This window comes from Lithobates pipiens, unplaced genomic scaffold, assembly GCF_037356315.1.
Source record: "Lithobates pipiens isolate NorthernLeopardFrog02 unplaced genomic scaffold, aLitPip1_a1.2 Scaffold_3, whole genome shotgun sequence".
NCBI lineage: Eukaryota > Metazoa > Chordata > Amphibia > Anura > Ranidae > Lithobates > Lithobates pipiens.
Window position 1 is genome coordinate 37118542 of NW_027507790.1, and position 23648 is coordinate 37142189.

The 23648-nt window shown below is 44.1% G+C and overlaps 1 protein-coding gene across 3 annotated transcripts in view; it reads right to left on the reverse strand.

Annotated features, from left to right (window-relative positions):
• The window catches only part of CIT (citron rho-interacting serine/threonine kinase), a 257696-nt gene that overhangs the window by 224679 nt on the left and 9369 nt on the right, over positions 1-23648 (reverse strand). For all 3 annotated transcript variants that reach the window (XM_077461438.1, XM_077461435.1, XM_077461436.1), the window contains exons 3-5: positions 19520-19670; positions 16976-17151; positions 5411-5512 (exon numbers count right to left, since the gene is read on the reverse strand). In XM_077461438.1, coding sequence (XP_077317564.1) covers positions 5411-5512; positions 16976-17151; positions 19520-19670 — 429 coding nt within the window. The remainder of the gene's footprint in view (positions 1-5410; positions 5513-16975; positions 17152-19519; positions 19671-23648) is intronic.

Consider the following 23648-nt stretch of genomic DNA (forward strand, 5'->3'; position numbering starts at 1 on the left):
TTTTGTAAAGTCAGGGAAACTTTAGTAGTGCTAATTAACCACTTGCCGACCGCCTCATGACGATGTACGTCGACAGAATGGCACGGGCAGGCATATGGGCGTACCTGTACGTCCCTGCCTTCCCGCGGGTGGGGGGCCCGATCGGGCCCCCCCCCCCGGTGCCTGCGGCGGTCGGTATTCGTTCGGGAGCGATCCGGGATGAGGGGGCGGCCATTCATTCATGGCCACCCCCTCGCGATCGCTCCCGACGAATGGAAATCCTTCGTGACATCACTTCCTCTCCTGTAATGTAAACACAGGAGAGGAAGTGATGTAATCTCTCCTCCGTGTCGGTATTTTTCGTTCCGACACCGAGGAGAGAGGATCGGTGAGTTGCACCAACACGACACTTCACAGTAGAACATGCCAGGCACACTCACACCCCCCCTTTACCCCCCGATCACCCCCCCAATTACCCCTGCCCCCCAGTCACAGTGACACCAATGCATTTTTTTTTTTTTTGCATTGGTGTCATTTGTGACTGTAATAACTGTTAGGGCAGTTAGGGTTAGCCCCCTTTAGTTCTAATGTTCCCCCCTAACCCCCCCCAATAAAGGTTTAACCCCGTGATCACCCCCCGTCGCCAGTGTCACTAAGGCTGGGTTCACATTGCAGCGGTTTATGAGAACGGATGTGATTCGCACCGCACTGCAGTGCAAATCACATCCGATCTCTGCGATTCGAGTTCAGCCATTCGCCGCACCCGCCGCAAATTCGCACGGGACCCTTTTTTTGGTCCGCAGCAGAATCGGATCGCATGGGTGTTCACACCATGCAATCCGAGTTTGCAGATCGCACTGCGATATGCGAACTGATCTGGGGGTGTCATTAACATTTCACTGACACTACCAGCAGTTCGCATAGGGCAGTGTGAACTGCCGCCAGGAGGCATGCGATGCGGGAACCCGCCACGGATTCGTGGCGTTCCCGCATCGCTCCAGTGTGAACCCAGCCTAATAAGCGTTCGTTTTTCTGATCACAGGTGACACTAGTTAGGCAGGTAGGTATTTAGGTTCGCCGCAGCTTTTTATAGCGCCAGGGACCCCCATATACTACCGCATAAAGCCCCCTGATTGCCCCCTAGTTAACCCTTTCACCAGTGATCACCATATAACTGTTACAGGTGACGCTGGTTGGTTAGTTATTTTTTTATAGTTTCAGGGCACCCGCCATTTATTACCTAATAAAGGTTTAACCCCCTGATCACCCGGCGGGTGTCATTTGTGACTGTAATAACTGTTAGGGCAGTTAGGGTTAGCCCCCTTTAGTTCTAAGGTACCCCCCTAACCCCCCCCAATAAAGGTTTAACCCCGTGATCACCCCCCGTCGCCAGTGTCACTAAGGCTGGGTTCACATTGCAGCGGTTTATGAGAACGGATGGGATTCGCACTGCAGTGCAAATCACATCCAATCTCTGTGCGATTCGAGTTCAGCCATACAGATAGTATGGCTGAATTCGCGTTGCACCCGCCGCACCCGCCGCAAACTCGCACGGGACCCTTTTTTTGGTCCGCAGCAGAATCGGATCGCATGGGTGTTCACACCCTGCGATCCGAGTTTGCAGATCGCACTGCGATATGCGAACTGATCTGGGGGTGTCATTAACATTTCACTGACACTCCCAGCAGTTCGCATAGGACAGTGTGAACTGCCGCCGGGAGGCATGTGATGCGGGAACCCGCCGCGGATTCGTGGCGTTCCTGCATCGCTCCAGTGTGAACCCAGCCTAATAAGCGATCGTTTTTCTGATCGCTGTATTAGTGTCACAGGTGACGCTAGTTAGGCAGGTAGGTATTTAGGTTCGCCGCAGCTTTTTATAGCGCCAGGGACCCCCATATACTACCGCATAAAGCCCCCTGATTGCCCCCTAGTTAATCCTTTCACCAGTGATCACCATATAACTGTTACAGGTGACGCTGGTTGGTTAGTTATTTTTTTTATAGTTTCAGGGCACCCGCCATTTATTACCTAGTCTCACTAGTGTACCCCTAAATTTAGGGGTGTCTACTTTCCAAAATGGGGGGGTTTGTGCCATCTTGGCATTTTATGGCCTTCAAAACTGTAACGCCCTTAGAAAGCCTGAAGGCGGTGCTTGGTTTTCGGGGCCCCGTATGCGGCTAGGCTCCCAAAAAGTCCCACATATGTGGTATCCCCGTACTCAGGAGAAGCAGCAGAATTTATTTTGGGGTGTCATTTCACATATGCCCATAGCATGTGTGAGCAATATATCATTTAGTGACAACTTTGTGTAAAAAAAAAAAAAAAAAAAAATTTTTGTCATTATTCAATCGCTTGAGGCAAAAAAATTAAATATTCAATGGGCTCAACATGCCACTTATCAATTTCCTTAGGGGGTCTACTTTCCAAAATGGGGTCATTTGGGGGGGGTTTTGTACTGCCCTGCCATTTTAGCACCTCAAGAAATGAGATAGGCAGTCGTAAACTAAAAGCTGCGTAAATTCCAGAAAACGTACCTTAGTTTGTAGATGTGACAACTTTTGCGCAAACCAATAAATATGAATGAATGAATGAATGAATGAATGAATGAAATACTTATATAGCGCACAATGCGAACTGAATCGCCTCTAGCCAATATACAGTTATTGACTTTTTTTTTACCAAAGACATGTGGCTGAATACATTTTGGCCTAAATGTATGACTAAAATTGAGTTTATTGGATTTTTCTAATAACAAAAAGTAGAAAATATCATTTTTTTCAAAATTTGCGGTCTTTTTACGTTTATATCGCAAAAAATAAAAAAAATCGCAGAGTCAGTCAAATACCTTTAAAAGAAAGCTCTATTTGTGGGAAGAAAAGGACGCAAATTTCGTTTGGGTACAACATTGCATGACCGCGCAATTACCAGTTAAAGCAGCGCAGTGCCAAAGTGTAAAAAGACCTCTGGTCATTTACCAGCAAAATGGTCCGGTCTGAAAGTGGTTAAGACAGCTCTTTTGACTAAAACGGGACTTCACATGTCGTGTGACTTGGGCTCTCAGATCCCCAGTCACAGCAGTGTGAACCGAGCCTAAGTTTAGAGCCAATTCACACCTAAGCTATCCCCTTGTAGCAAGCAATTCACATGCTTTAATAAGCATTGAGATAAGTTAATCCATTAGTTATTAACCACTTAAGCCCCGGACCAATTTGCAGCCAAAAGGACCAAGCCCCTTTATGCGATTCGGCACTGCGTCGCTTTAACTGACAATTGCGTGGTCGTGCGACGTGGCCCCCAAACTAAATTGGCGTCCTTTTTTTCCCACAAATAGAGCTTTCTTTTGGTGGTATTTAATCACCTCTGCGGTTTTTATTTTTTGCGCCATAAACAAAAATAGAGCGACAATTTTGAAAAAAAATCTATTTTTTTTTTGCTTTTTGCTATAATAAATAACCCCAAAAATATATTTTAAAAAAACATTTTTTTCCCTCATTTTAGGCCGATACGTATTCTTCTACATATTTTTGGTAAACAAAAATAAAAAAATAAAACACAATTGCCGATTATTGATTGGTTTGCGCAAAAGTTATAGCGTTTACAAAATAGGGGATAGTTTTATAGCATTTTTCAAAAACAAATTTTTTATCCACTCATGAGCGGTAGGTATGGCAGGACGCATCCAGTATTTAGCCACTAACTTTCTTGCACTAAACAGTGTAGAGCGCAAGAATGTGGCCAAAAAGTTATCTACAGTAGCATCAGGAAGTATGCTGAGTATACAAATTTTAGGATCCAGTTGAAGGGGTGAACCCATGTGGTCGTGCAAAAACTTAATGATCTGGCCCCAAAACTCCTGGATCTTTGGGCATTGCTACATGAGGTGATAGAACGTACCGTCTGGGCTAGAGCATCTGGTACATCCTGGGTTGTAATCAGGGTGGTATCTAGCAATTCTGACAGGGGTGGGATATGACTTATGTATAATGTATACCTGTGTTAAGCGGTCAGTTAGGTTAAGTGAAATCTGTTTGACATTCTCAAGTGCGTCATCCCATTCCTCTCCGTCGAAGGGACCCATATCTTCTTCCCATCTTATCCTAGCACGTTCAGTGATTTGCTCCACCAAACTGGCACGCAACAGATTATATAGGGTCGAGATTAATTTAGTCGGTTCATCTCCCATTATCAGATCTATTAAAGCTAGCGGCTGTACACCCAGGAGGCCCTGAGCAAACTGCGAACGGAGCGCATGCAAGTATCGAAAGTGCATGTGAGGGGGTATGCAGAATTCCACTTGCAATGAAGGGAACTCCCTAATGCCCAGAGGAGACACAACCTGGTGTAGGTAAATAACCCCCCTGGAGGCCCACAATTCTACAGCAGGTAACCGGTGTAATTCGAGTAGCAAGGAGTTGTGCCATAGCGGAGTATGTGAATGGTAATAGTCCGCACCCACTAATCTAAGGGATAGTCTCCAAATACCCCGGTGGTGTGGTAGGATCCGGGCCCAGACATCCCCCACCCCACCACCACAGAAAATCATTTGAAGGGGAGTATGTGTGTGGGATTCAGCACCCCTACTCACTAAGGCCTGATATCTGTGTCTGTCTAATTTGTGGAGGTGATAAAAATTCGAAATTTGCGCTGCTCACATCGGACATTTTTGACACATTTTTGGAACCATTGTCACTTATACAGCAATCAGTGCTATTTAAATGCACTGATTCCTGTGTAAATGACACTCGCAGTGAAGGAGTTAACCACTAGGGGGCAGTGTAGGTGTTATGTATGATGTTATGTGTTTTTTTTTTATAGTAGGGGAGCGTGGCCTGGTATGTGACATCACTGATCGTCCTTCCCTATAAAAAGGGAACAGAAGATCGGTGACAGCCACACAGGGAAGCTTGGGGAGAGGTTTGTTTACACAGACCTCTCCTCGTTCTTCAGCTCTGCGACCCAATCGCGGGACACCAGCGGTGATCGGGTCCACTAGTCCCGCAGCCACGGAGCACAGGACCGGGTCGGGTGCTCCCGACCAACGGCTGGGCACTTAAAAAGCAACGTACAGGTACGTGCTTGTGCCCAGCTGTGCCATTCTGCGGACGTACATGGGCGTGAGGCGGTCCTTACGTGGTTAATGAGCTGTCAATACACTGCAAACAAAAGATGCACAACTTATTAGAAACGCAGTGCATTACAAGCACAGTATGTGAGTGCAGGCACCACAAAGCACATTAAACAGGTGCCTTGTTGTAAATTGCCCATTTTGGTGCTTTTTATTCAACGCCCAAAGTATTTTTTTCGAAAACTTATCAGAATATCCTAGGTAAATATTGTATAGTACAGTCATGTTAATATCGCAATCATTTTCAGAAATTATATTATAAGGTCACCATCAATAAGCTTTCCAGTAACTTGATTTATCACTTACCAGATAAAGGTGCTCCTTATCTTGAAAGGCGTAATGTAATGAAGGTATCCAAGGGCTTGTGTGATTACTTAATATGCTTCGCTCTTCTTCAAAAAATGAAACCTAAACAGGTGACAGAAAATTATTCTGTGATCCCTGAAAATTAACCAAAACTTCATATTTACTTAATTTCAACAACCACTATACCCAAGTTACATTACTTAATCTGGTTTACATTAAAAAAAAAAGTTACTTTCATTTAGAACTAGTAATAATATTACATACTATCTGGCCACACAATTGATCCGTATACATGATTGGTTCAGACCAGGGAGAGATATTGGTTGTGCAGCAGCAAAGGCTGCCATTATGTCTTCATCTGTATAGCCCAAAAATTATGGGGAAAATCTAGGGTACCTCTTTTATTAACAGCTCCATCAAGTTAATACAATACATTAACACTAATATGTACTCTACTAACTGGACTGACTTCATAAATAATCCAATATAGGGTAACCCACTCTCTTCCTGAATTCCTGTCAGTACTAAGTGCAGGATATTGGTTTTCCTTGGGCCTTAAAGGTGTTGTAAACCCTTGTTTTTTTAAATAAAATTAACAAACATACCTATACTTACCTGCTCTGTGCAATCGTTTTGCACAGAGAAGCCCAGATGATCTTATTTTTCTGGGGTGCCCCATCGGCGCTCCAGGCCCCTCCGCTTTCCCTGGGAGCACCTGTGCAGGCTCGTTCCCGAGTCTCCCTGCTGCATTCATTGACACATACAGCAGAACTTGGCCCCACCCCAGCTCGTATCACTGGATTTGATTGACAGTAGCAGGAGCCAATAGCTCCTGCTGCTAGTAATCTGTCCAATGAGGAGAGACACAGCGGCTGGAGCTTGTGCACATTGCTGGATTGGATCAGGCTCTGGTAAGAAAAAGAGGGGGTCTGGGGCGCGCTGCAGCACAGGTTTTTTACCTTAATGCATAGAATGCATTAAAGTGAAAAACCTTGAGCCTTTGCAACCACTTTAAGTTTGTACATCAGTTATTTAGGGATTCTAAAGGTTACCTTTTTTTAAAATAACAAACATGTTATACTTTCCTGGTCTGTGCAACGGTTTCACACAGAGCAACCCACGATCCTCCTCTTCTCGGGTTCCCTACCGCTGCTCCTAGCTCCCCCCCCCCCCCCCCCCCCCCCCGCTGAGTGCCTCCACAGCAAGCTGCTTGCTATGGAGGTACTCTAACGTGCTCGCTTCCGAAATCCTGCTCTGTGTCCCTAAAACACACAGAGCATGGCTCAGCTGGGCAAACACCCCACCCCTTGCTCCTTCCTCAATGGCTGTGACTGACAGCAGCAGAAGCCAATGGCCCCCACTGCTGTGTCTGAAACAATGAGGATGGAAAGGGTTAAGAAAGTTTCTTCTCTCGTTTACTTTGCTGGATCGAAATTGGGCTCAGGTAAGTATAAGGGGGGTCTGAGGGGAAATTGCAGATTTTTTTTTACCTTAACCACTTGACCCCTGAAAGATTTACCCTCCTTCATGACCAGGCCATTTTTTGCAATATGCCACTCTGTTACTTTAACTGACAATTGCGCGGTCAAGCAACTCTGTACCCAAATAAAATTGATGTTGTTACCAACAAATAGAGCTTTTTTTGGAGGTATTTGATCACCACTGCGTTTTTATTTTTTTTGCGCTATAAACAACATTTTTAATATTTTTTTACTTTTTGCTATAAAACATATCCAAGAACATTTAAAAAAATAATAATTTCTTCATGCATTTAGGCCAACATGTATTCTGCTACATATTTTTAGGGATGCACCAAAATTTCGGCCACGGAAACTTATCGGCCAAAAATTGTGTTTTTGGCAAATTGCCAAAAGGAAAATCTTGCAGATAATGGGGCCTAAAATGGGGGCGGGGCCTGGGCAGGCCTCCGCCCCCTGGTACCGCACATTGCAGGGGTGTTTTCCCGGCTCGTCCCCAGTCCTCCGTCCTCCCTCCTCCTTTCCTCCCTCCTCCTGCCCGACAGTGCGGTGATCTCCGTGTGTCACGGAGCTGTGCATTGAATTGCCTGGGCGGCTGCAGTAACAATATCCCACCTCCTGTGACAGACGGTACACTGATCCAATGGCGGGACATTGAATCAGCCTAACATGATTACAGGAGGCGGGACATTGTTACTGCAGCCGCCCGGGCAATTTAATGCACAGCTCCGTGACACACGGAGATCACCGCTCTGATCCGGGCATGGTAAGGCTGGATTCAGACACTGGCAAGCTGCATGAGGGGGAAAGAATGTGCCCAGGGCAAGCATTGCAGAGTTTTGTCCACAGCTAAATCACAAGTTTTGTGCCCACAGTGCTGCTGCATCCAAAATAGTCATTTGTTTGCCTCTGAAACTATCTACCTCTGGCCACTTGTGTGAATGTAGCCATGTTATATAAAACCAGGTCACAAGACAAAGGCTGTACTCCCTTTGTTGACCATATAAAAAATAAAAATAATAATCTTGATTTTGACCCAGCTAGGTTTTTATCACCATGTGATAGAATGGGGAAGGGTTAAGTTATTGCTAGTAGAGGTAACGATATGATCATTCCCAATAGAAATCTGTTGGAACGGAACCAGGTAGATTGCTTGGGGCCAGTTCACACCAGATGCAGTTCCGTGCGTTTTTTTTTTTTGCACAAAATGCATGCACAGTGTGTTCCATGTATTCCAATGGCTCTAGTTCACACCATGCAATCAGTTTCCGCACCGGAAACTGACTGCATGGTGTAAACTAAAGCCATTGGAATACATGGAAAACACTGTGCATGTATTTTTATCAGGCAGGCTGCATCTGAGGGGAACTGGTGAGGCTGCTTTGATCTCCTGTAGCATGTCTGCAGTCTCTGGCCATCTCCTGTAGCATGTCTGCAGTCTCTGGCCATCTCCTGTAGCATGTCTGCAGTCTCTGGCCATCTCCTGTACCATGTCTGCAGTCTCTGGCCATCTCCTGTAGCATGTCTGCAGTCTCTGGCCATCTCCTGTAGCATGTCTGCAGTCTCTGGCCATCTCCTGTACCATGTCTGCAGTCTCTGGCCATCTCCTGTACCATGTCTGCAGTCTCTGGCCATCTCCTGTACCATGTCTGCAGTCTCTGGCCATCTCCTGTACCATGTCTGCAGTCTCTGGCCATCTCCTGTACCATGTCTGCAGTCTCTGGCCATCTCCTGTACCATGTCTGCAGTCTCTGGCCATCTCCTGTACCATGTCTGCAGTCTCTGGCCATCTCCTGTACCATGTCTGCAGTCTCTGGCCATCTCCTGTACCATGTCTGCAGTCTCTGGCCATCTCCTGTACCATGTCTGCAGTCTCTGGCCATCTCCTGTACCATGTCTGCAGTCTCTGGCCATCTCCTGTACCATGTCTGCAGTCTCTGGCCATCTCCTGTACCATGTCTGCAGTCTCTGGCCATCTCCTGTACCATGTCTGCAGTCTCTGGCCATCTCCTGTACCATGTCTGCAGTCTCTGGCCATCTCCTGTACCATGTCTGCAGTCTCTGGCCATCTCCTGTACCATGTCTGCAGTCTCTGGCCATCTCCTGTACCATGTCTGCAGTCTCTGGCCATCTCCTGTACCATGTCTGCAGTCTCTGGCCATCTCCTGTACCATGTCTGCAGTCTCTGGCCATCTCCTGTACCATGTCTGCAGTCTCTGGCCATCTCCTGTACCATGTCTGCAGTCTCTGGCCATCTCCTGTACCATGTCTGCAGTCTCTGGCCATCTCCTGTAGCATGTCTGCAGTCTCTGGCCATCTCCTGTAGCATGTCTGCAGTCTCTGGCCATCTCCTGTACCATGTCTGCAGTCTCTGGCCATCTCCTGTACCATGTCTGCAGTCTCTGGCCATCTCCTGTAGCATGTCTGCAGTCTCTGGCCATCTCCTGTAGCATGTCTGCAGTCTCTGGCCATCTCCTGTAGCATGTCTGCAGTCTCTGGCCATCTCCTGTACCATGTCTGCAGTCTCTGGCCATCTCCTGTAGCATGTCTGCAGTCTCTGGCCATCTCCTGTAGCATGTCTGCAGTCTCTGGCCATCTCCTGTACCATGTCTGCAGTCTCTGGCCATCTCCTGTACCATGTCTGCAGTCTCTGGCCATCTCCTGTACCATGTCTGCAGTCTCTGGCCATCTCCTGTACCATGTCCCCAATCTCTGACCATCTGCTGTATGAAAATATTTTTTAAAAACAGTCATTTTCGGTATCGGTGCTGTTTCAGTATCTGTTTCGGTGTAGTGTATTTTTTATTTTCGGTATCGGTTTCGGGAAACCAAAAAACCCATTGGGTGCACGCCTAATTATTTTGGTAAAATGGTAAAAAAAATCCCAATATATAAAATCCCATATATTGATTGATTTGCGCAAAAGTTAGTGTCTACAAACTATGGGATATACACTGCAATTTTTTTTTTCATACTAGTAATGGCAGTGATCAGTGACTTATAGCAGAACTGCGATATTGCAGCAGACATTCTGACACTTTGTGGGAACCAGTGGCCCCAATATTGTGACCCGTGCTAAAAATATGCAGTCATTGTACAAATGAAACTGGCTGGGAAGGGGTAAACATCTAGGGCGATCAAAGTGTTAACTGTGTGCCTAAGGTGTTTTTTTATTTATACTGAGATTAAAATTACACACAGATAGACTATTTACTGACTAGGTGACTTCTGAAGGCAATTGGTTCCACTAGATTTTGGTTAGGGGTATCAGAGTAAAGGGGGCTGAATACAAATGCACGCTACACTTTTCAGATCTTTGTAAAAAATGATGAAAACCATTTTCCTTTAACTTCACAATTATGTACCACTTTGTGTTGGTCTATCACATAAAATCCCAATAAAATACATTTACGTTTTTGGTTGACAAAACATTACCAAAATGTATAAAATTTCAAGGGATATGAATACTTTTTCAAAGAACTGTATGTTGTGGATTTTATTCCCCGCTGACAGGACAGAGCTCTGCCTTGTTTACATCTTTCTGGTACTTGGGGACTTTAACCTCTGGGCAAACTCTACCCAAGACCCTATCGCTACCGCTTGCATTAATCAACTGGAAGAAATAGGTCTCCAGCAGCTGATAAAGGCTCCCACACATGGTTCAGGACACACTCTGGACCTCATATTCAAACAAAATATGGACATCAATATACTCAACAACATACCGCTACCATGGACAGACCACCATACTATCAAATTTAAAATCACCACTAACACCACCCTCCAAAAACAGAAACACTCAACAACACACTGGACCAGATCTCAGAAGAAACTACACTTCGAACACAATGCTAAAATTTAAACCACTCAACAGAAAAAACACTCAACTCCCTAAACAAAGGCATTACTACAAACAGCAGACTCAGTGGCTCCAAAACACTCATCCGCAAAAAAATAAATAAAAAAAAACTTGTGTTGGTTTAATGTCACTCTCACTCTACTTAAGCAAGAACGCAGAAGAGCTGAAAGATTATGGAGAAGAAATCCTACCAAGGAAAACCACACAAACTACAAAGCACTCACTAAAAAATACCACAAAGCAATCTTCAAAGCTAAAAAAAGAACATTTCTCGAACACCATCTCATCTGCCTTAACCACTTAACAACCGCCCCATAGCCGAATGATGGCTACAGGGCGGTTTTTTAACTCTGGGAGGCCATCATATGACGTCCTCCCAGAATTCCGCTCTCGTTCGCCCCCTGGGGCGCGCAATTGAGAGCATCCGTGACCGCTCATCGTGGCTGTTTACCACGTGATCGCTCCGGCAAATGACGGAGTGATCACTTGTAAACAAACCGGCATCATGTTATGATGCCAGTTCTTCCCTCCCCTCTCTGTACCGATCGGTACACTGGAGGGAGAAGAGATCGGTGTCAGCAGCGCTGTGGGCTGCATCTGCAGTGCCCACATCACTGCTCACAGAAATTAACCCCTCAATACCCCGCCAATACCCAGCCATACTTGGAGATACTCAGCCATACTCGGTGATACCCTGCAATACCCAGCCATAGACGTCCCCCCCCCACCCCCCGCCCGCCCTCCGGTGCTTCTACCGACTCGCCACTACGATCAAAGACAGAATTATTTTTTATTTTATTTTTTTTATTTCAGGCTTCAGCCTAGAGGTGAGATGTGGGGTCTTATTGATATTCCTATTACAAGGGATGTTTACATTATGTGTAATAGGAATAAAAGTGATCAAAAAAATAATTTTTGGGGGACAAAATGTCAAACTAAAATAAATAAAGTAAAATGAATTGAAAAAAATAAAAAATTTTAAAGCGCCCCTGTCCCCATGTGCTCGCATGCAGAAGCGAACGCATAGGTAAGTGAAAACGGTGTTCAAACCACATATGTGAGGTATCGCTGCGAGCGTTAGAGCGAGAGCAATAATTTCTAGCCCTAGACCGCCTCTGTAACTCAAAACATAAAAAAAAAAAAAAAAACACAAAAAAATTAAAGCATCGCCTATGGGGATTTTTAAGTAGCGACGTTTGGCGCCATTCCACGGGCGTGTGCAATTTTGAAGAGTGACATGTTAGGTATCCATTTACTCAGCATAACCATCTTTCACACTATGCAAAAAATTGGGCTAAATTTACCATTTTGTTTTTTTTCTAAGCACAAAACTGTTTTTTTTTTCCAAAAAAAAAGTGTTTGAAAAATTGCTGCGCAAATACCGTGCAAGATAAAAAGTGCAACGACCACCATTGTATTCTCTAGGGTCTTTGCTAAAGAAAACGTTATAATGTTTTGGGGTTCTATGTAATTTTCTAGCAAATAAATGATGATTTTTACATGTAGGAGAGAAATGTCAGAATTGTCCTGGGTGTTCCAGAAAGCCTGATGGCACTGCCTGTATGTTGGGCCTCTGTATGTGGCCACGCTGTGTAAAAGTCTCACACGTGGTATCGCCATACTCGGGAGTAATAGCAGAATGTGTTTTGGGGTGTAATTTGTGGTATGCATATGCTGTGTGTGAGAAATAAACTGAAATGACAATTTTGTGAAAAAAAAAAAAAGAAAGGAAAAGAAATCTTGATTTTGCAAAGAATTGTGGGAAAAAATTACAACTTCAAAAAACTCATCATGCCTCTTACTAAATACCTTGGAATGTCTTCTTTCCAAAAAGGGGTCATTTGGGGGGTATTTGTACTCTTATGGCATGTTAGGGTCTCAAGAATTGAAATAGGCCGTCAGTACTTCAGGTGTGATCAATATTCAGATATTGGCACCATAGCTTGTGGACTCTAACTTTCACACAGACCAAATAATATACACATATTTGTACTTATATTTACCAAAGATATGTAGTGGTATAAATTTTGGCCAAAATTTATGAAGAAAAATTACTAATCTTCTAATTTTATAACAGAAACGAAGAAAATTCATTTTTTTTACAGAATTTTCAGTTTTTTTTCTTTTATAGCACAAAAAAATAAAAAAAACAGCGTTGCTTAAATACCACCAAAAGAATGTTCTATTTGTGTGAAAAAAAATGACAAAAATTTCATATGGGTACAGTGTTGCATGACTGAGTAATTGTCATTCAAAATGTGAGAGCACCGAAAGCTAAAAATTGGTCTGGTTATTAAGGGGGTTTAATTGCCCAGTGGTCAAGTGGTTAAACCGCCTTTGGGAACTCTTCAAAATAGTCGCTCAGTCGATGAACCCTACCTGCTTAGAGCCCCCAGCAAACTAAACTCAAGAATTCTGTAATGAGTTATCAGATATTTTCATCGACAAAATCGACAACATCCGGAAAACAATTCACCAGAAAAAAAAACAACCAACCTCATTCAACCAAAGCAAAAAGAAGATATCGACACGAACATCACACAATCACCAAATTTTTCTCTGACCCCAATCACCACTGACACTACCAAAAACATCATCAAAAGCCTCCGAGACAGCACATCACCAATTGACATCATTCCCACAAAACTCCTGAAAGAATGTTCCGACATCGTGGCTCCTACCATAACACACCTCATAAATCAGTCGGTCAAAGAAGGGATTGTTGCGACCACCCTCAAACAAGGCATCGTCAAAACCCTGCTAAAGAAACCCAACCACGACCCTCAGGAACCTAACTACCACAGACCGATAACAAGCCTTAACACCATCTCCAAGATTAAGGAGAAAGCAGTAGCACAACAGCTACAATGCCACTTGGACCCTCTGCAATCAGGCTTCCGCCCAGGCCATGGCACAGAAACTGGACTTCTCAAGATATGGGATGATGCCCTCGAAGCAGATGACGGAGAATCATGTCTCCTGGTACTGTTGGACCTCAGTGCAGCCTTTGATACAGTGGACCACAATACTCTACTCATCTGCCTCACAGAAGTAGCAGGAGTCACAGACTCAGATCTACAATGGTTCGTATCCTTCTTAGGGAATCGTTCTCAGACAGTGAAACTAGGAGCATTCACATTTGAAACCCGGGGCAATCTCTTCCAGAGTCCCTCAAGGTTCACCTTTGTCACTGGTGCTCTTCAACATTTACATCCGCCCATTCCTCAAAATCATCAGAACATCAGACCTCTCCTTCCACTCATACGCTGATAACACTCAACTCTACTTTCTTATCACCAGACAAAAAGACCATCATCAGCAACTAGAAAAATGCCTCACTTTGATAGACGACTGGATGACCACTAGCTCCCTCAAACTCAACGAATCAAAAACAGAGCTGCTTCTCCTAAACACAAACCAAAAATCCAAAACTAAGACCCCATGAACAGCTCCCACCATCTTTGGACAGACCATCTCTCCAAGCAACAAAGCCAAGAATCTCGGAGTCATCTTTGACTCAGAAATGTCAATGGATGCACAAATAGGATCAGTAGTCAGCGGATCTCACCATCTCCTCCGCCTGCTACGTAGACTCATCCCCTTCATTCCAAAAGAGGACAAAGCAGCGGTAGTTGGAACAATCATTAATTCCCGACTTGACTACGCAAACTCCCTCTACATAGGACTACCCCAATATCAACTTGCGCTCTTACAACTCATCCAAAACACGGCGGCAAGACTGATAACAGGTAAAAAAAAAACTGGGAATCCATCTCCCCTTCCCTGAGGAGCCTACATTGGCTAACCGTAAAGAATCAGATAACTTTCAAGACCCTCTGCCTCACCCACAAATGCATACAAGGAAACGCTCCTCAATACCTACGTGTGAAAATAAAACACTACACACCCATTCGCAGTCTTTGATCATCTAACCAAAACCTCCTCCTCATTCCCAAATCCCATTACAAATCAAAGGGAGAACGAAGATTCGCAGTCCAAGGACCATGGCTATGAAACGCTCTACCGACTTACATCCGCATGGAAGAAAACCATCAGGCCTTCAGGAAAAAAACTCAAGACCAACCTCTTCTAAGAAGCTGGACAACACAGGACGAATCCAGCGCCTTGAAACGATTCAGTTCGCATTTGCAGCACTATACAAATCATTCATCCTTTCTCTCTCCTCGCCAATCAGCGGGTGCTAGTGGGCATCCATTGGCTGGCACCCACTGATTGGCTTGTGCCGTATCTAATCATAGCACAGTCAGGTTGCCGGAGGTGTGCCCACACGCCCCCTACCCAAAAGTGCCAGATCACATACTAGGTACATTATCTGGTACAGAAGTGCTGGTCTGCTTGCCATACATCTTGCAGTTGGCAAGCGGTTAATGCATAGAATGCATCAAGGTGAAAAAACTTCTGCCATTAGAACTACTTTAAGGATTTGCAAATCCTGCAATGTGCATTTGATGTTCCCACTCTCAAAACCTTCTTCTATTATCAACACAGCGTCTTTAGTCAATAACTAAAATAGCTCAAGATTTCACTCAAACAAACATCCCTGGAAAACTCTTATTTTCTCCTTACGATATCAAATTGATTTCCAAATACTATATCAAGCACCTCACTAATAAAACATCCCGTACCTTCCAAATGGCATGTTATTATACCACAATGGATGGAGAACGAAAGACACAAAGGAAACTTGCATAACCTCAGTAAAGTTGACCATAGATGGATAGAGTTTGGAATGAAAAGTCTAAGAAAAATGTGTACAAAAATTCTCAGAGCAATTGAATCTTGTTTGAAAGATTTGTTTGCTTTTAAAGGAAAAGCTCACCTTTGGGAACATGTAGCATGTTTCCAGTGCTGTATCCGCTGTCTGCTGCCCACCGAGGAAGCAGTATGAGAAGAAGTTCCCAATACTAGCTGTCACTGTTTGAAAGCAGCGCAGCTGTGCAGGGCTCCGTTCACACAGTGGCGTCATTTGTACACACAGCTCTGTGTGTCTGAATGAACTACAAGCCCCAACATCCTTAGCAGCTGTTGGCTTGTAGTAGTTCTCAATGAACTACTAGGGCACTATGATAGTTCATGGAGTCTTCCTGTCAGGTAGTATCGGCTTACCATACAGGATTGTACAGGCAAGCAGCTACACTGACAGAGTGCAGGAGACCTGAATGCCATCAGCGATCTGCTGATTAATGGTGCAATGCTTTACAAGCTCCTACTACAAAAAAATAATAAAATGTCCATCTTTTACCCGCAAGAAAATGTGTATTTATTTTATGTTTTTTAAAGTGAACTTCTCCTTTACGATTTGATTTTGGAATGAATGGACTTTATCAAACAAAAACCACATACACGGTTAGTAATTTGTTCGAGAAAAATTTTCCATCCTGCTCCTTCGAAATTTCTTGTCACTGCAGTAAAAAAAATTAACGTTGATTTGACCCACTAATGATTACAAAAACAAACATACTTTCCTAGAACATTCTTTTCCTAAGCATTTTCGTTTGAAATTCTACCCATCTATGTTACTTTTTTTCTTTCTTTTTTTTTTTTTATGTTCAAGCTGTTTTTATTAGAACAAAAAACAAAAATGTACAGATAAAAGCATTATTAGAGGAAATGTCAGGTATAGATGACAATTTTACCTGAAAAATATTACGATCAGACATCCCTTGTACAGTAATTTGCGTAGTGAGACACATTAACGCATATAAGGGTATGTATGGTACATTGTATTTATTTCCTCAGATCAATAGGTTGTGACAACAATGTTTAAGTGTAAGACCCTAATCGAGCAACAGTGATCCCATCAGCCGAGGGTTTCTAGAGCTTGCAGCCACCTATCCCAGATTTTCCCATACTTGGCTGGGCAACCCCTATGTTACTTACATTTAATGCGAAATGTCCCTTGTGCTGGTGCCAACTGTCCTTCCAATCCAAAGTCCCTAGCCCCTTTCCCATACCCCACAGCAGTATTCTTCAGATTCTGCTGGGGTTAATACCAGCGCAGGACCTGTAACAGACGCCCCCCCCCCCCCATACATACATAGAATCTGCTACAGCTTCCATAACTGAAAAATGCTCTATGAATGGGGAAGGCAGACCTTTTAGTCATCTTCCTGTGCTCAAGTGACACGTCTTTGGCTTTTACCTAAACTTAGGCTTTAACCTTTACTTAGCAATTATTGCATATAAAATATACAGCACTCCATATACCTGTTCCTGTGCTAGAATTGCTTTCTTCTTCATCACTTTCATAGCAAAGGTTTCTCCAGTCACTTTCTCTTTGACAACATGCACATCTGCAAAATGACCTCGTCCAATTACATTCTTGACTTCAAAATCCTTCACATTAGGTTGAAGCTCACGTAATTCTGCAACAGCGTCCGAATCTAGGAGAAGGAATATTATTAAAGAAAAAACAGCTCCAGTCGAAATAAAATACATAATCTTTAAAAAAAAATGTAAAAAAAAAAAAACTTTAAAAAAAAATTTGCAGCCCTTTACCTTACACCACTGAAAATAATGTGTCTTGTTCTTAGCCCACCACTATGTCAGCTTGCACATAAGAATGAAAAATGTCCATTTGAATTAGCATTTTATATTTTTTGTTTAGACCTGCTCTGCTATCTTAGGTTGAGGAGGGGGATTACATACACAAAGGAATGAAATTCTATTCATGCTTTTTAATTCCTTACTAGTGGGACATGCAAAGGCGGCCCAACTGAGGAGTGGGCAACACAGCAAACACCAATAGACTCACATACCAAACAGGTCAATAAGGACTCAAAAGACTTAGAGAGCAGCTTCTAGTACATTATCCCAGAAATTGGCATCAGTGGAGGCCTGAACATCCACCTGGTAGAAGTTAATAAACGTGTGTGAAAATAAAATGTCACTATTGGGAAGCAGGTGAGATGATGCCTCAGTGTAGCCACTTGTAGGTTACAGCAGGATCAGAGAGAGTAAACTGCTATTAGTATGCCCTCCATATCTAGAACCAGATGTTGCTCAGCTGGTGTCCTGCACCTGAAGAGGTAGAGCATGCATGTACAGTAACCTCCCTCAAAAGGAATGTATTACATGCAGAGAAGGCACTTAAGGCCGCACAGTACAGTGCCACACCTTTCAGTAGGACAACTGAAACTAGCACCAACGCTATTGACCTGGTATTTCTGGAACAACTGACCAAATCACTAGAAAGGTCGTAGCAGTCCTTGCATACCCCAAACTAAGGAATGAAATTGGCACTTTCTGCAAATGTTTACGGGGCTCTCACCCTGTACTCAACACTTCAGTAGCATGAATAAAAGGAATTTAACCACAAACCCTGAGTCGCCACAATGGGCATGGGCTGCTGAGTTGGGGGAGGTGCTTGCCATGAAAGACTGGGCTGACACATCTGCACAGCTGTCAGATTTATAATAAGCTGGAGAAACAGTGTGTCACTGGTTCTGTGAGAGATCATCACTACAGGGTCCTGAGCACAGACCAATGACGAGAGAGGAGATTTTGATACATATTGCAAAGTACCTAGTTAACCAGTCCTTAGACTGCATGGTAGTGAGGGGCTGCTGCCTACAACTTTCTTACTGACTTCTTAAAGGGATGGCGACACCTTGTTTTGGGGAAATAATTTGGATATTTACACCTATTTACACTTAAACCTGAGGGCTCCAATGCAGGAACTTTGGGCCCTAATGTTTGCTGGTACACTAACCAGTGGGAGACATCTGGACAGACTGAAGGACCTTTTAGCTTCCAGTATCGCCCCTTTAGGCTGGCCATAGATTGTTTGAAATTCGGCTGGTTCAGCAGGAACTTTTTTGATCTGTCCATGGGCAGTCTGGTTGAGGTGAAGGCGATCCATCGATCAACTTCAGTACAACCAGCCTGTAGACTTTTTGCTGCCAACAACTATAGCTCCCAGCAGGGATCATTGTATTCTAGCAGTGGGGAAGGCTCCGGGAGGGATTGTATAATGTATGGCCTGCTTAGTTTAAGACCTCTCTAGATTCAGGTTTCAGGTACAAGGACACTTAAAAGGTCCTCTCATTGTTTGTGGTGTTGTACAAAACGGTTATCTGTCATTGCAAATTGCTAATGCCAATCTGTATGTTACTTTTTGATGAGAATTTCTCAAAATAAAACCTTTTTCTTGGTGTACCAGAGGGTGTGGCATTGCCAGAATGGAAGTTGGCATCCAGAATCTGGGAACCCATCCATCAGCAGCTCCTTCGGGGATAAGCACAACACTAAGATGCTAATTACTCCACTTGCACACATAAGATGTTTCTTTCGAAGTGTTCACGGTTGATAGGGCTTAAGAGGTTTAGGAAACATTGCTCTAGAATAATTTTCACAATCTTTCCAAGTTTGTGTGTTTAATGTATTTAGACAAGTAATTTATCTGTAAAAGCCCTAAGACTGTTGCTGGGCACCACCATCTTGGATGCGATGTCAGCAGCCCCAGCAGACTCAGAGGTGTCATTCGATTGGCAATCTATAGTACAGTGCCTTGAAAAAGTATTCATACCCCTTGACATTTTTCAAATTTTGTCATGTTACAACCAAAAACGTAAATGTATTTTATGTAATAGACCAACACAAAGAGGCACATAACTGTGGGGTATGAATACTTTTCAAGACACTGTATTATCTCCCATTTACTCCTCCCCCAATAGCTACATTATATAGGAAGAGTGCAGCTATGACATAATTTACGACTGCCGAGACAAGAAATATTATAGTGGCACTTACATTTTTTGACAAAGTTTGCTACATGTTTGATCTTCATTAAGGCTGGGCTGTTGCATTCCTCAAAGACTACAAATAAGGAATCTAAAAGGCCTTCTCTGCTGAGAGCTGACAGTTGTTGTTGATGAAATGGAGGCAGACATGATGACTTTCCCTAAAAACAAGAATAGCAAAATGAATATCCACAAAACCCCTATCATTTTCAAAATCCCACAAGAGAAATACAGGTGCTGCCATTGATGACCTTCTTTCAAATTTAAAGTTAAGCTACAGAGCCAGTATGCAGATAAGTTTTGACTTTCCTGATCTCTTGTTCCAAGTCAGTGCCTTAGTATCACAATATTTTTATATATACACACACACACACACACAATATCTCTCTCTCTCTCTCTATATATATATATATATATATATACCAATCTCTATATACACACACATACACACACACACACAGAGACAGAAGACAGAGGCCAAATGAAGTGTGGTCGCGGTGCCGGCACATGTGGCTCTGTCTGATGTGATGACATCCTCGCCAGGCACAGGCTCAGGCTGCATTGTATGGCACAGGTCTGGCTCAGGCTGCATTGTATGGCACTGGTCTGGCTCAGGCTGCATTGTATGGCACTGGTCTGGCTCAGGCTGCATTGTATGGCACTGGTCTGGCTCAGGCTGCATTGTATGGCACTGGTCTGGCTCAGGCTGCATTGTATGGCACTGGTCTGGCTCAGGCTGCATTGTATGGCACTGGTCAGGCTCAGGCTGCATTGTATGGCACTGGTCAGGCTCAGGCTGCATTTCATGGGCACTGGTCAGGCTCAGGCTGCATTTCATGGGCACTGGTCAGGCTCAGGCTGCATTTCATGGGCACTGGTAAATATTTTAGTACACCATTTGGTTCAGAATATATTTTGTCCTTTTCCTCCTAAAACCTAGGTGAGTCTTATGGAGCAAAAAATACGGTAAGCTCCAGAAATATTGATCTGGTCAGTTAAAGGAGAAGTCCAGCTAAAGTTTGTTTAGCTGGACTTCTATGGATCATAGGAGTTTAATTAGTTTTGCAGTCCTATGACCAGTTTTCAGCTGAAAGCAGACTTCAGCCCACTCCCTGCTGACGTCACAGAAGTCAGTCCAGGCACCGCATCATTGCGACAAAGTTTGGATCCGCCAAGTGGCGGAAAAAAATAAATAAAAAAAAATATATAAAAATCACTGTACATCGTATTATCAAAAAAATATCATTAACCACATTCTAAGGGTCCGCCTGTTGCCTGGAGAGGCTGAGCCGACCGCCCTACCGCCCCCCACCCGCCCTCTCCACAGCTCAGCACTCCAATGAGCGAGGAGGAAGCAGAGCAGAGAGCTATCACTGACGGTCTACAGCTCTCTGCTCCGGGAGCTCTGAAAACCGAGTGATCGGCAGTGTTAGATTGGCGCCAGGGGACCGATGCCGCATCCACCGAGGTAAGTACGATTCAGAAAAATACTTTTTCACTAGTTTTGCATTTGGCTAGGGCCAGTGTCACTACTGATAGCATGGTGAGATACCTGAATCCTATAGGAGGTTGCACAGCCAGTCCAACTCCTCCAGAATAGTACATCAATACGTGCCATTGCCAGAAGGTTTGCTGCGTCTCCCAGGACAGTCTCAAGAGCATGGAGGAGATTCCAAGAGACATGCAATTACTCTAGGAGAGATGAGAAGGGTCGTAGAAGGTCCTCAACCCATCAGCAGGACCAGTATTTGTTCTTTTGTGCAAGGAGGAACAGGATGAGCACCGCCAGAGCCCTACAAAAATGACCTCCAGCTGGCCACTGGTGTGAATGTCTCTGACCAAAGAATCAGAAACAGACCTCACGTGGGCGGCCTGAGGGTCCGACATCCTCTAGTGGGCCCTGTAGAATGTACCCCATACTCATTCACATAGGGTGGGGGATCTGGGGCCCCCCTTGTTAAAGTGGGCTTCCAGATTTTGAGAAGGCCCCTGCCCACAGACCCTGACAACCACCACCCAGGGTTGTCGGAAAAGGCTCTTGTCCCCATCAACATGAGGACAAGGTGCTTTGGGTGGAGGTGGGGGGCTTTGCGGACCCGCCGGGCTGCATTCTCGGCTAAGGGTCTGGTATGGATTTTGGGGGGACCCCACACCATTTTTTGGCACAGGGGGTTTCCCTTAAAATACATATCAGACTGAAGGGTCTGGTATGGTCTTGGGGAGAACCCCCACACCATTTTGTTTTTTTATTTTGGTGAGGGGGTACCCTTCAAGATCCTCAGCACACAAGTTGGATCATCATGATCCGACTTGGATGTGACTTCTATTCAAATCAATGGGCTCTCATAGGGAAAAATTGATTTTGAATAGAGGCAGAGAAAGGCTGAAAAAAAAATCTAGCACGGCAAAACACGCATTAATCCCAATGCAAAAAGCTACTAAAAGCACATTTTTTCAGCCGCTTTTTCCTTGCGTTAGTAGTAGCTTTGCAGCTTATTTTTTTCTAACGACCAGTGTGCATAAGTATTAAAGCTTTGCTGATCTTTTTGTAGCCTTCAGTTTTTGTTTAAAGAAATTATTTTCTTTCTCAGGCCTTGTGACATTTCTCTTCGATGTGATGCCATTGCTGACAGCATGAAAGGAGAAGGGGTTTTCTTTGTTAAGTGACACCCTTTTTATCAACTGTCTGCTGGACACCTGTTTAATTAATAATTTGACTCATCCTAGTGAAGTCACGTGATTGGATGATGCAATGTGTTGGGCAGGGCCAGGTGACATTTTCGAAACCGGAAGTATATTTCCGATAATAGTGCTCAGAACTCTGATGTGTTATTAGAAGTACTGAGCTGGCGTTTTACATAAACGCGAGTGCAAATTTTAATAGATGCCGACCCAGTGTCCTCACAGTAAGGGGGGGGGGGGGGGGGCAGTTTTTTAGAGAAATCCCAACTGCTCCGAGCTCCAGGAAGTTGATGAGGAGCCTGGCTTCCATCGGTGACCATGTTCCATGGACCACGAGGGACTCAAACTCTCCTTCCCAGCCTCAAAGATTGGTGCCTCCCATTTGTTAGGGTTTTGCTCAAAATCCACCAAGATAGGGAGTCCTTTGTATGGGTGGACAGGGGCTTGGGTAGATCAAAAGAAGAAGAATGCCTGTTCCAGGTCAACATGATGTTGTGTTGAAGAGATCTTTAATTAAATTAGGCAAATGGCACAGCTGTGAAGGAGGCTACCATGAGGCCTAGAACTCTCAAAGAGAATATCATCAGATCAGACCCAAGTATTTCAGGTGAGGAGACAGCTAGAGAGGGTTTTTTTTTTTTTTCTTTTAATTGATCAACCAATGTAAAGATTGGAGAATCCCAATGGTCATGTGGATCTTTGCCGACAGCTGTATGGAAGATGAGCCCTTCAGGAGAAGGTCATTGAAATAGCCCGTGACCCTGAGTCCTAAAAAGGGTAAGAGGTGCTAGGACCTTTGTAAATATTCTGGAAGCAGAGGATAAGGCAGTGCGACAAACTGTAAGTTATTGTCTGTTACTGCATAGGACAAAAAGCCCCGATAAGGTTAATAAATGACAGTAGCAGTTGGGCACCATGTATTCTCCTGGTCTCAGAGAAGAAATTACTGACTTTGCAGATTCTATATAAAATCTTGGAATTTGAAGGTATTTTTTGGAGGGATTTTAAGCCCAGAATAGGATGAATACCCGCCGTTAAACTTTAGTATCAAACAGGTTTGAATAGAATTCTCTGAACCTGTTTTGTCTGTCTAGCGGTACAGGCACAATTACTCCCTGGGACAACAGATGGTTCGGGGCATTCTGCAAATCTGACTGTCTTTGGGGAGTTTTTTATTTGATCCGAGAAAAATTGTACCTTTTTGAAACCACTGATTGAGCCCCCAGGTCTGGGACATCTCTCTGGGTCTGTTACTCAGAAAGTGGCAAACTGTAACAGACGTCCCCCCAGTCATAGGTGTGAGGGTGTCCTTTTATTGGGAAGAGGGCCTTGGTGACAAATTCTTGCGCCAAAAATAAGGATTGAACTTAGGTTTTGAAGTTGAAGCCAGAGTAGAGTTGTTAGGTGCGTTGCATCTTGGAAGAGGTAGAGGCTCCTGAGGATGGGGGTTTTGGGAT